The 13,457-nt window shown below is 40.1% G+C and overlaps 1 protein-coding gene across 2 annotated transcripts in view; it reads right to left on the reverse strand.

The window, feature by feature from the left end:
* The window catches only part of RAB28 (RAB28, member RAS oncogene family), a 100,389-nt gene that overhangs the window by 9,484 nt on the left and 77,448 nt on the right, over window positions 1–13,457 (reverse strand). For both annotated transcript variants that reach the window (XM_069977415.1, XM_069977416.1), the window contains exons 5-6: window positions 8,119–8,222; window positions 906–983 (exon numbers count right to left, since the gene is read on the reverse strand). In XM_069977415.1, the coding sequence (XP_069833516.1) occupies window positions 906–983; window positions 8,119–8,222 (182 nt within the window). The remainder of the gene's footprint in view (window positions 1–905; window positions 984–8,118; window positions 8,223–13,457) is intronic.

Here is a 13,457-nt window from a genome sequence, read left to right on the forward strand (position 1 = left end):
CTGGCTGGTTAGCATGGGGCACAAGGGTGTATTCTATATTATATTAGAAAATGTCTCATCATCTTTTGAATTCTCTTATATTGACAAAACGCTTTCCCTGTTCTGAAGATACAGATACACGGACAAGGCACTCATAACAGTTGTTTGCCGATATAAATAGGGTGTTGGTCACAAGTGCACCACAATACTCGTTCGTAACGATACATTCGTTGGACTAGGGTCATCACAGCAGGATAACAATAGAAATTAACACCTTAGGGCTGGGTTCACACTACGTATATTTCAGTCAGTATATTTCAGTCAGTATTGCAACCAAAACCTGGAGTGGATCAAAAACACAGAAAGGATCTGTTCACACAATGGTGAAATTGAGTGGATGGCCGCCATATAACAGTAAATAACGGCCATTATTTCAATATAACAGCCGTTGTTTTAAAATAACAGCAAATATTTGCCATTAAATGGCGGCCATCCACTCAATTTCACCATTGTGTGATCATAGGCTTTCTGTGTTTTCAATCCACTCCTGGTTTTGGTTGCAATACTGACTGAAATATACTGACTGAAATATACATATACTGACTGAAATATATGTAGTGTGAACGCAGCCTAAATGTAAAAGCTGGAGGCAGATTACAGAGGATCCGCCATTGACAAAGTGATGGACACCACTCATTCCTTTCCTCTCCCTGCACATTGATTTCTGTCTAGATCACAGAGCATTCCCACAACACTCTCATATAAAACCATAGGCTTTTTTCAATATACTCTTGCAGATATTTTAAGCACATTGTATCACAATACTGACCTAGGATTACTGACAATCTAAATTATGAAATGCCAGATTAAAGGAATTTCACTATTTTTTCATATGTTGTCAGAAAAATATAGGTGAGAATCATTACCTGAGATTGTTCAATTTCTGCCTTGTTTAATTTGATGCCAAGGATCTCGGCAGCGACTCTCTGAAAGCAGAGGAAAACCTACAAAGGGAAAAAAATGGGAGTTTAAAATGATTAAAAGCAGACATCCTCCAGTTACTTTCAAATAAATCAAGTCTTTCCTGCACTGTAAACAGTGAGGAGATGTAAACGCAGAATTTAGACTCGACGGCCCTTAAAATAACTTCAGCTTTGAAATTGGTGTCTTTTTAATACAGAAAAGTGTTGTGTTTAGCAATAGAATTCCAATACATTTACCAGATTGGTTTCACGGAACGTACATTTGTCTCATTGTTTTACAATGAAAATAGCCATCAGAACAAGAGGAATTAACTGAGAACAGCACGTACGATACAAAGGAGTATGCTGGAAAAAAGAAGAAGAGGAGTATCTGTCACCTGCTGACAAATCAAGACATAACTAGAAGAAAATAAAGGTTTACTTGGTCTTCAGCTGGTCGGACATGTGGGTGTGCCAGTGCCCACCTTTGGGTTACCAGTAGAAAAGGCAGCACAGTCCCATGTTATTGCTGAAGTAAATCTGAGAGATTATGTTTGTCTTCTGGAATAAAGTTGGCAGCAGCTGATGGTGTAGATCTGAGGTACAGTCCACAGTCCACATCCACACCAGATGCCATCACAGGTGAGCAGCATCTTCTCCAATGCCCCTAGAGAAATTACTGTAAGCGCCCAGCACACAAGGGCTGAAACCTGCCAGGCATATGCAAGCTCCTGACAGTGGCTGTACGTGTGGCATCCGGAAATAAAAGTGCAAGAACACAAGCGAGAGATGATCAGCGAGATTAGATTAAAAATCTCAAGTCTTCCCATACTTATCAGCTGCTGTTTGTCCTGCGAGAAATGTTTTTTTTTTTTCAGTCTGACAGAGTGCTTTCTGCTGACATCTCTGGCCGAGACAGGAACTGTCCAGAGCAGCAGCAAATTCCCATAAAAACCATCCCCTGCTCTGGACAGTTCCTGTCTCGGACAGATATGTCAGCAGAGAGCACTCTGTAAGACTGAAAAGAAAAACAACTTTTCCCGCAGGACATACAGCAGCGGATAAGCACTGGAAGACTTGAGATTTTCAAATAGCAGTAAATTACAAATTTGTAGAACTTTCTGAAACCTGTTGATTTGAAAGAAAAAGATTTTCGCTGGATAACCCGTTTTCGCTATTTGGTTTTAGCACAGTTTTCATGATTGTGGTTTACTTTCAGGGGACAAAACTGTCAGGGTCACGTGATGTGTTGCAACAAACAACTCATTTTTCTTACTGGAAATAAACAATGTATTTGAGTGACTGCAATACAGATCTTTCTGTAGAACCTTCTGCAGTGGTTAGAGAAGCTTTCAGCTGAGCACTTCTCTCTGCTCGTTCGCGCAATCTGGGGGGATCTCACCACTCAGACCCAAACTGATCAAAACTATTCACATGTCTCCGGGCTGGGACACGTCAAAAGTTTTTGAAATTACACTTTAATGTTTAAAGTGACTCTGTAGCCACAATCTGACCCCCCCCCCCCCCCCCCCAAACCAGTTGTACCTTCAGATAGCTGCTTTTAATCTTAGATCTGTCCTGGAGTCCGTTTGGCAGGTGATGCAGTTATTGTCCTAAAAAACAACTTTTAAACTTCCAGATCTTGGATTAAAAGCAGCTATCCGAAGGTACAAGCGATTTGGAGGGGGGGGGGTGTCAGAGTCACTTTAAAATGTCATGTGATTCTCCCATATTTCTCTGCAATGCCTGTCCTTTGATCTCCCATTCTCGGTAACTTAACCTCTTAGGGACATATGACGTACCCGCTCTGAACCGCCGCAATCCCGGGTGCCGCGTGTAGCCCGGGACCGCGGCTATTAGCGGGCACGGTCCGATCGCCGTGCCCGCTAATAAGGTAATTGGATGCAGCTGTCAAAGTTGACAACTGCATCCGATTACCTTCCGGACCCGTTCCCTGGTGTCTAGCGGCGGAGATCGCTGATCTCCGTGTCTGGTGCCGGCCGGGGTCTCCGCCAAGATCGCGCTGATCCCGGCTTGGCACTCATTTGTTTTCGGCTGCAGCAGCCGAAAGCAAACGAGTGCCTATCTCATTGATCTTTGCTGTATAACTATACAGCAAAGATCTCAATGAGAGATCAGAGTGTATATACTAGAAGTCCCCCAGGGGGGCTTCTAGTATATGTGTGAAAAAAAAAAAAAAAAAAAAGTGTTATTAGTAAAAAAGCCCCCTCCCCTAATAAAAGTTTGAATCACCCCCCTTTTCCCATGTTTTAAATAAAAGTAAATAAAAAAACATGTTTTCTATCGCCGCGTGCGTAATCGCCCGAACTATTAATCACATTCCTGATCTCGCACGGTAAACGGCATAAGGGCAAAGTGTAAAGTGCTAAATTGCGCATTTTTGGTCGCATCAAATCCAGAAAAAATGTAATAAAAAACGATCAAAAAGTCGTATATGCGTACAATAGAAAGTACCGATAGAAAGTAAACATCATGACGCAAAAAATGACACCTGACACAGCCCCATAGACCAAAGAATAAAAGCGTAATAAGCCTGGGAATGGAGCGATTTTAAGGAACATATTTGTTAACAATGGTTTGAATTTTTTTACAGGCCATCAGATACAATATTAGTTATACATGTTACATATCGTTGTAATCGTAATGACTTGAGGAACATATATAACAAGTCAGTTTTACCCCAGGGCGAACGGCGTAAAAACAAAAAAAAAGCAAATAAAAGAAATGCCTTTTTTTTTTTTTTTTTTCAATTTCATCACACATTGAATTTTTTTCTGGTTTTGCAGTGTACTTTATGAAAAAAAGCCACCAGATAAAAGAAAAGTTATACATATTATATATCGGTGTAATCGTAACAACTTGAGGAACATGCACAACAAGTCAGTTTTACCCTAAAGCGAATGGCATAATAACAAATACCAACCAAACCAAATTTTTGTTCAATTTTACCACACTTTGAATTTTTTCCTGCTTTTGCAGTGTACTTTATGCAAAAATTCAGCCTGTCATTGCAAAGTACAATTAGTGATGCAAAAAAAAAGGGCTCATGTGGATGTCTATGTGGAAAAATGCAAGTACTATGGCCTTTTAAAAACAAGGAGGAAAAAAACGAAAACGCAAAAATGAAAATTGGCTCCGTCCTGAAGAGGTTAAAGAGTCACGGTTGTGAAATTTTTTTGGCCAGAAATCAATAGTCTAGGCGATTTTAAGAAACTTTGTAATTGGGTTTATTAGGAAAATATGCCATTATCTGCATTTTAAAAGCCTTTTCCCAGGTCCCCCTCCTCTCCTTTCTGTCATCCACTGCTCAGAATCAGGAAATCTCAATCAGACACGTCCTGTCTGTTCTAGGAAGAGGGGAGGGGGGAGGGGAGACGGAGGAGAAATGTCTGCAGCAGAAAACAGAACAAAGGATTACTCAGCAGGGGAGCTATTCAGAGAGCTATTGAGAGGTTAGAGAGGTGGTGACATCAGAGCCTGGTAATGTAGCTTTTCATTAACTCTTTGTTGTGCTGCTTTGGTGTCTCATTTCCCTCTCTTCATAGGAGAACAATGAAGACAGAGGGAGAGCTTCAAACTGCTTTTTCATGATAAAAAGTAATTTTTTGGCTAATAAACCCAAATACAAAGTTTCTTAAAATCGCCTGGACTATTGATTTCTGCAAAAAAAATATCACGACAGTAACTCTTTAACCCCTTAAAGTGACACTGTCACCCCCTTTGGGCATTCTGACATCTCTACACAGGTGTAATGGGTAAATTTAGCGGTTTTCATACCTTATTTTATATCATATGTTATGGTGCTTGTTCAAGTAAAAAGTCATCTTTTATCAACTGCAGATTATGTTGAGAGGGCGTGGCCTCACGGCATTAGCACCACTTAGCCCCGCCCACAACGCCACCGTTGGCCCTACCCCCTCACCAACCATTGGAACAGGCTGGCCTAAAGGTCTAGGCCCCACCCCCTCTAGGTCGGCCCACCAATGGCCTCCAAGGGGGCGGGACCAACAGAGGCGTTGTGGGCAGGGCTATGTGGCGCTACTGCCACGAGGCCCCGCCCACTTAACACAATCTGCAAAAAGATTACTTTTTACTTAAACAAGCACCATGACGTATGATATAAAATAAGGTGTGAAAACTGCTAAATTTACCCATTACCCCTGTGTAGAGATGTCAGAATGCACAAAAGGGGTGACAGTGTCACCTTAAGGATGGAGCCCAAAATGGCCTTAAGGACCGGAGCAAATTTCAGGAATATGACATGTGTCATATATTACACTTTATCCATTAATAACTTCGGGATGCTTTTACCTATCCTGCTGATTCTGAGATTGTTTTCTCGTGACATATTGTACTTTATACTTCTAGTAAAATTGAGTCGATACTTACAGCCTATCTTTATGAAAAACCCCAAAATAACATGAAAAATTGAGAAAATGTGCGTGTAAGGACAATGGATATGCCACATAAATTAGATATGAAATAGCATTAGCAACATGTCTACTTTATGTTGGCGGCATTTATTAAACTTGCCTTCAATTGTTTAAGACAATAGAAAGCTTCAAAGTTTAGCAGCATTTTTCCAAATTTTCACAAGAATTTAAAAATCTGATTTTTCAAGGGACCAGTTAACGTTTGAAGTGGATTTAAGGGGGCTGTATATTATGAAGCCCCAGGAAGCACCCCATTTCAGAAACTGCACCCCCCACACTGTTCAAAATCAATTCCAGAAAGTTTTTTAACCCTTTAGGTGAGTCACAGAAATAAAAGCCAAGTGTGTTAGAAAATTGAAAATTTCAATTTTCTTTGCAGAAATTATATTGTGATCTAATATCTCTCTTAATAGAAAACCTATTTCCAGAGAAATGCACCCCAATTTTTATCACCCCATGTCTGCAGTTTATAGAAATATACGATATGTGGCCCTATTACGCTATTTGACGTAACCACAAGCCTCAGATACAAAGGAGCGCCTAGTGAATTTTGAAGCCTCCTTACAATTGCCCAATTTTCCAAGTACCACTTCTGGTTGACAGAGGCTCTGGGGTGCCAAAACCTAACAAACACCCCTAAAGGGACACCATTTAGGAAACTAGACCCCTCGAGGAATGTAACAAGGGGTATAGTGAGCACATGGACCCCACTGGTGACAGACACAATGTGCTGTGAAATTGAAAAATATTTTTTTTACACTAAAACTTGGTCTAGCCTTAAATATTTCAGGTTGTCAAGGGGTTAAAAGGAAAAAATAAAATAAAACTTGTAGAGAAATTTCCCCCGAGTACAAAAATACCCCACATGTGGACACAAAGTGCAAAGCCGGCGCACGGAAAGCCTCCAAAAGGGAAGGAGCGCAATTTGTGAAGCCGGATTTGGCCAGAATGGAGGACGAAGGCCATGTCGGATTCGCAGAACCTCCGTGCTGCCAAAACACTGTAAACCCCCCACAAGTGACCCCATTATGGAAACTACAACCCTCAAAGATTGTAACAAGAAGTATAGTGGGCATATGGACCCCACTGGTGACAGGCACAAATGTGGAACAATGTGCCGTGAAAATGAAAAATGTAATTTTTTACACTAAAACTTTGGTGTAACTTTGAATTTTTCATGTTCACAAGGGGTTAAAAGAAAAAATAAACCACTAATCATGTAGAGCAATTTCCCCTGATTACAGAAGTACCCCACATGTGGACACAAAGTGCAAAGCCGGCGCACAGAAAGCCTCCAAAGGGAAGGAGCGCAATTTGGATTTTGGAAGCTGGATTTGGCCAGAATGGAGGACAAAGGGTTTGCAGAGCCCCCGTGCTGCCAAAACATTGGAAACCCCCCACAAGAGACCCCAACGAATTTAGGAATCTGTGGGGCGGACAGCACCAATTACAGCTTAGTGCCGGGGTCCGGTCCCGGAAACCGGGGAAATTGCTGTAAATGGCCGATGAGAAGTCATCGGCCAATTACAGCGATCGTTGTCACTGGAGGCAGGGAAACTGCCCCCTACGTGACAAAGGAAGATGTCTGCTGTAATGATCAGCAGCCATCTTTACCGAAGCGCCCGTTTAAAGGGCCGGCGTAACGGTACATCATGGGTCCTTAAGTGACAGTGATCCATGACGTACCGGTACGTCATGGGTCCTTAAGAGGTTAAGACCTTTATTTGTTTTGGGAAGCTGGATGCAATGTGCACACTAAATCCAGCTTCCCCTCTCCTGCCTATCACCAATGATACAGATCACAACTGGGCAGGAGGAGGGCAGGGCCATATTAACAGCTGCTGCTGCCCTAGGCGCTAAACCTGAAGATGCCCCATCTTGGGGAGTATGGGAGAGAGTGGTTTCGGCCACATGCATTTCTTTAACAGTAGAAACATTGTCTGAATCACGTTTTTCATGGTTTTTAACGGCTTAAAACAAAGTTCCACACCGAATCAATGATTAGAGCCGTCTGCATATTGTCTGAGGGAATTCTCACCACAGGAGGTAACAGCCAGGCCAGACCTGAACAACACAGTCATACCAGACCTGAACAATGCAGCCATGCTGTGACTGGATAACACCGCCATACCAGACCTGACCAATACAGCCATACTGCGACTGGATAACACCGCCATACCAGACCTAAACAATTCCACCATAACCAGCCCCCCCCCCCTTCCTCAAAATAATACCAGATTCACTGGCAAGTGTGAACGGGTGGTGAAATACTAAAAAAATTAAAACAAAAATAAGTTGTTTCCTTAACCCTGCTCCCTGGGGCTGCCCAGCAAGGTGCTGCCCTAGGTACTGGACCGCGGGTGCCTAGTGGTAAATACGGCCCTGGGGAGGGAGAGGACTGGCTGCACTCTTCTCTCAGTATGCTTTGTCCGACAACTATGAAAACCATCAGGGTGGTCTGACAAAATGCCCTGACTGTGGACTATACGACACACAGTCAAGCACTTTTGTTACTTAGTTCTGGCTGTTGACGAGGGTCTATGGACCTACCAAATAAATCTTCTGATGTCACTATGATGCTGCAGATGCAATAGTTAACCTTTAAAGGCATTATACATTCTTAACGTGATATATGTATAGATTTATAGAAAAGTAGAGAAGAAAGAATCAAAAGCATAGAGAGAGAGAGAGAGAGAGAGAGAGAGAGAGAGAGATTCACTTACAGAATCTCCTGTTTTTGCAGATACAAAAAAGCTTCCAAGTCCATTTTCTTGGCAAAATCTTTGATGTTTGTCTGCTTTTACTGTTCGCATGTGCTCCAGATCAACTGAAAAATAAATATGCAGAATAAACACATGGGCATGTACACATTCATTATATACACACAAACAGAGGAGAAATTATAAAGCAATAAATTATGTCAATCCTCTGCCACGTTTTGATACTTTGATGCGCAGCCAAAGCAGGAAATTAACAAGAAGTCTTCTGCGGTTTTATACATTAACCATCATAAAAAAAACACGGTATCCTGTTCTTTTTTAGTTGTTCACACGTAGGTCCATACATCTGTGAGATACATTTGAGACACAATGTTAAACCTCTTTGATCTGTACGCTGCAAAAAAATAAAATAAATAAAACAAAACACAGCTATATGTTTGGCTGAAATTGACTGTCTCCATATAAAAAGTGTAAATCTTGGTACATAAAGGTTTCACTTGTGATGAACTAAAAATGATGGAAGCAGGTGCAATATTAATGTATGTGGATAGAAAGTTAGATTCACAGTGGAAATGTCACAGTACTTAGCACTCTTCAGGAAGTCAGATGTCTAGAGGCTTGCCCAACAGCATGTCTCACTCCATCTCCATTATTATATTCATCTTATTACTCCTGATGTGTGTGTGTTAAGCGCTGCAGCCAATCAGAGGAGGCAGAACTAGAGGGGGAGGGACAGAGCCGCAACCTGAACCAATGATGAGGCACAAGGTGGGTTTTAGACTACCTCTGACACCTGGGGGAAGAAATGTAATTTGCATATGCTCCTTATACTCCCTATATTGACTGGTGGAAAAACATCCCCCCCCCATTCCCCCAGAATAAGTTAAGAAACAGTAGAGCTCCTAAACCTGACTATTTCTAGATTTCTCAAATCAACCAATTTAAAGGGGTATTTCACACAAAAATAATTTTTCATATGTTGCTGCCCTCTCCAAGCCTCCCCTGGTGTCCTTCTACGCCATCTTCCGGTTCCCAGCTGAGCGATCTTGCCTCTTCTTCCAAGGCCAACTCGAATGGCTGTGGCACTGTCCCATCTCATCCAGTGATGGCTGAGCAGGCTGCCACCCTCAGACAAGTCTTGGAAGTAAAGGCGGGATCACTCAGCCGGAGACCTGAAGATGACATAGGACGACACGTGGGGAGCGCAGAGGGCTAAGAATAGGCTGTTTGTTATCCCCATGGCCAGCAACATAAGAAAGGTTACTTTTGAGCAAAATACTCTTTAAGGTAAGGTATTACTGGCGCGAGCTTCCCAAAAAATAGTCATATATATATATATATATATATATATATATATATATATATATATATATTTTTTTTATTTCACTAGTGCTGACAAACGCCAGATATACAGTAGAACTATTGGAGACTAGTCAAAATGCTCTTCTGTGGAGTGATCTTCTCCAAGAAATTAACCCCTATGCAATACATATAGTGGACTGAATGTGTCGCACATAATGTAGTCTGGATAAAAGGGTGGTCTTTTGGAGAGGTTTTAGTGTATTAACATGGAGCTTTGTCATGAACCCATCATTCGCGACACCGCTACTGCCATAGCTATTTTATTCTGACAGGTTTACTAAAAGCCCTGGGGGCTAACTGGTATTAGTGCACAGACAATAAGGCACTGTTATATAAAATAGAGTACACAAAAAAACAAAAAAAGAAAAATACAAATAAAAGCTAAAAACATAAATAACACCTAAATTTGTGTAAAGTTTCTCTGAAAGGCATAGCATTTTAAAGTAACATCTGGCTTATTGTACTTGTCTTTCATGCTGCCCGTGGGTAGTGCAGTACTAAATGTGCTGACAGATTTCTTTCGATATAATCTTTTCATAGCCGTACATGAACTAAAATCCAAAACCATGCACTACCAATGTTAAATAACATATATGTAAAGTATTAATTTTTAACATTTCCCAATTTTATTCTGCATGCTCTTGGTGGCATTACCGCCGCCTCACTGAGAGCACGTTAAAGTCACAGCTATTTTTGTGTAAATTTAGCAGGCGACGCATAGGCAGAATGTAGGAAATGCTGTGTAAGCTCTTTAGAAACACTTGCTGCAGTCGACGCACTTTATTTCGAAGGGCAAATGTTAATCCCATAAGCCTACGCTCAAAAAAAAGTTGTATTTAAACAGAAAATGCATAATTTAAGTGTGAGGTATATTATTTAGTTTTTACTATTAAATACCCACTGGAAAGTGAGCCAAACCTAACAAACAATGCCATGTTTCATAGGAAAGGGCATAGCATTCGAGCCGTGCACAGGTTTTATTGTACACATTCCAATTTCTCCAAATCTGATCCCGGGGTGACTGGAAGCTACACTGAACAGTTTCCCTTTTTATTGCATTGCAGTTTCTATAATGGTGTTGATTCAATGCCGTCAAATTATAGGGCAAATATATTCACAAGCATTTAAGGACAAGCAGGTTCTTTGAGTAAATACAAGGAAGAAAAAAAAAAACCTTAAACTGATTTCCTGAGGAAGGGACCCAACTGGCTTGTAAAAACCTGTAAATTTGCAAATCTAGTAAGTCTGCATAATGGTGTCATTTGATTATCAACTAAAATGTTCACTTACTCCATAAAAACCTTTATTTAAAAATGATATTGGAGGTCTTTAATTTGTATACTCAGGAGATGTGTGTTGTTCTTGCAAAGTCATTCCAAAGTCATACTTCACTGTGTAAATGAGCTAAGGCGGCTTTACTGCAACAAGCTGGGCATCTGAAAGCACTGCAGCATTAGCCTAGTAACAGCTACAAGAGATTAGGCTACTGAAATTCACTGACAGGCTCGGATCCATCCATATGTGTATTTGCAATACATACTTAGCTACTGGGGTGCATGTGTCACTATTATGAGGGAATCTATAACTCATGAGAGTTATACAAGTTATAATAGAAGCCTCTAATGCTGACAAATCTTTAGAATACTGAGGTTTAATAATCCTTGTATACTATGCCCGGTCTGGCAATTTACTTGTACAATGTGCTGCACAGCTATTCCAAATTTTGTGCTCCTCGGGGGTGGGGCAGTTTATTAGTGGTTGGAAAAATCACTTGGCTGAGGTACATGTGCTGAAACAAGTTTTCTGCTTCCATAGGCAAGTGCTAGCTCATAGTACCCCTTATGTAGTGCTTAAACAACATTGTTTCTTCTCCGGTTTCAATTAGGCGTTTTTCTCATGGTATCTATTTAAGTTAACCAAAAAGATCAGTAAGCCACAGATTGTGAATAGAAAAGGAAAGTGAATTAAGTGGTGGTAAGCATGCTGCCGTTCACAAACAAACTCAACAGCAAAACTTGTGTTCCGTTTTAGCAAAAGTCTTAATAAACTATTTGTTTCCACTATTAGGCTATGTTCACACAACGTCAAAAATAAAGAAAAGGCATCCACTTTCGCTATTTAAAAAAACATCAGTTTTTGCTGCGATTTAACTGACTGTAATAGCAATGCATTGAAGTCAATGGGAAGACGGACTTCCAATGCACACAGTGCATTGAATAACTGATGTTTGTACCACAAACGTCAAAATAATGAACATGATCATTATTTTCGGACGTCTTTTTTCAAACAGCGGACTTTTTTGATTAGTTTTTCACACACAGTTTTTCTTTTGTCACCGTTCTTACTATTGAATTCAATGGACTTTTCAATTAAGCCGCACCCAAAGGCCAAGTAGTAACCCCAAACTAGAATGATGTACGACAGCCGTCATTGCACTAAGGGGAGGCCAGGCTGCTAAATGACGTCTGTAAATTTAGACTCATTTTAAAAACGGACCTTAAAAATGTTGTGTGAACATAGCCTCAATCTGAATGGTAAGTACTTCTGCAGGTAAAAGGGGAATTGTGGTAATAGGGAATAATTGCTAGGTTGGTGGGGGTCCAATTGATAATTACAAGAGTGCCCCTCTTCCTCATATAAATGGAGCACTGGTTGAGCATGTGTGCTTATACTCCAAAGTGCACAGGACTGACAGGAAAAAAAAAGGGCACTGTACTTGGCTATCTCTATCAGTCCCATTAACTTTGAGTGGAAAGGCAGCATACATTTGTGACCACCACTCTACTCAAAGAAGGTACTTGGGGCTCTGGAGACTGGTGGTGGCCACAATGGTAATGCTGCCATCCATCTAACAGCTATGACCTATATAGTAGATAGATGGTCAGTTATAACAAGAATAACTATATCTCGTGAATAAACCAGTTTGTCCAGGCTTTAATACATAAATATTAACATGAAATAAAGATCGCTTTGGAGGGACTACAATGTGTTACACAATGAAACATGTCCGTGGTGTCATCATTTACATGATAGAAATATTTTAGCAAACTAATTAACCATGGTTTTTATAACTACAATTCTTACCAAATATGAACTAAATAAAAAAAATCTAATAAAAAAAATAGTATAATAATTATACAGAAAACTGTTCTGTAAGCATCTACTGGATTGTTAAACTGTTGAGTGGAAACCATTAGTAAAAGTTTTAGATAAGATAAAGCTTGGACAATAAATCTTTGCATGTAAGGGCATATGCTTATATTAAGCACAATGCGGCTGGCATTCCTAATAGACAAAGCTGAATTATTACACTTGTGCTCCTCATTTTTCTTTTTAAAAACCAGCAGGATTAATAATTGACATATATGCACAAAGTACACGTCCTGCATTGATTTGTGTGCTAAACAACCTCAAAGAGTGTAAGCCTCAGAGATTCTTTATACAACTGATACGATAGAGAATAGCCAAGAACTGTTAAAAAAATACTATATACAGGATATATAAAAACAGTACCACTACCACTATAATGTGCGCAAGATAGATATATATTATAAACTAAATGCTTAAAAAAAATAAAATTATATATATATTTTTTATTTTTTTTATACATTTTCTTGGACGAAATTTACACAGCAGACAAAAAGGGAAATATAAAAGGCAACATAAATAAAACTTTTGGATATGTCTCATTGTTTGTGCCATTTTGTGGCTTTTTTGGCTCAGTGGTATTTTTTTTTTTTTTTTTAAACACACCATGCATCAGTGCCTGGTATTGTATTTCTTCTGGTGTTTTTCCTGTATTTTCCCCCGACAGGATTCTAACATGTACTGTAAATAGGAACATCACTAAAAATGCAGGTAGGACACCATAAAATTGCTAATACTATTCACAACACACAGTCTTGTTTACATGCAGGACAGACTGTCAAAAATATTTCATATTTTATTTAATTGTATTGTTTTTTGATCCTAGGGCCTAG

Source organism: Dendropsophus ebraccatus, chromosome 7 (genome assembly GCF_027789765.1).
Source record: "Dendropsophus ebraccatus isolate aDenEbr1 chromosome 7, aDenEbr1.pat, whole genome shotgun sequence".
NCBI lineage: Eukaryota > Metazoa > Chordata > Amphibia > Anura > Hylidae > Dendropsophus > Dendropsophus ebraccatus.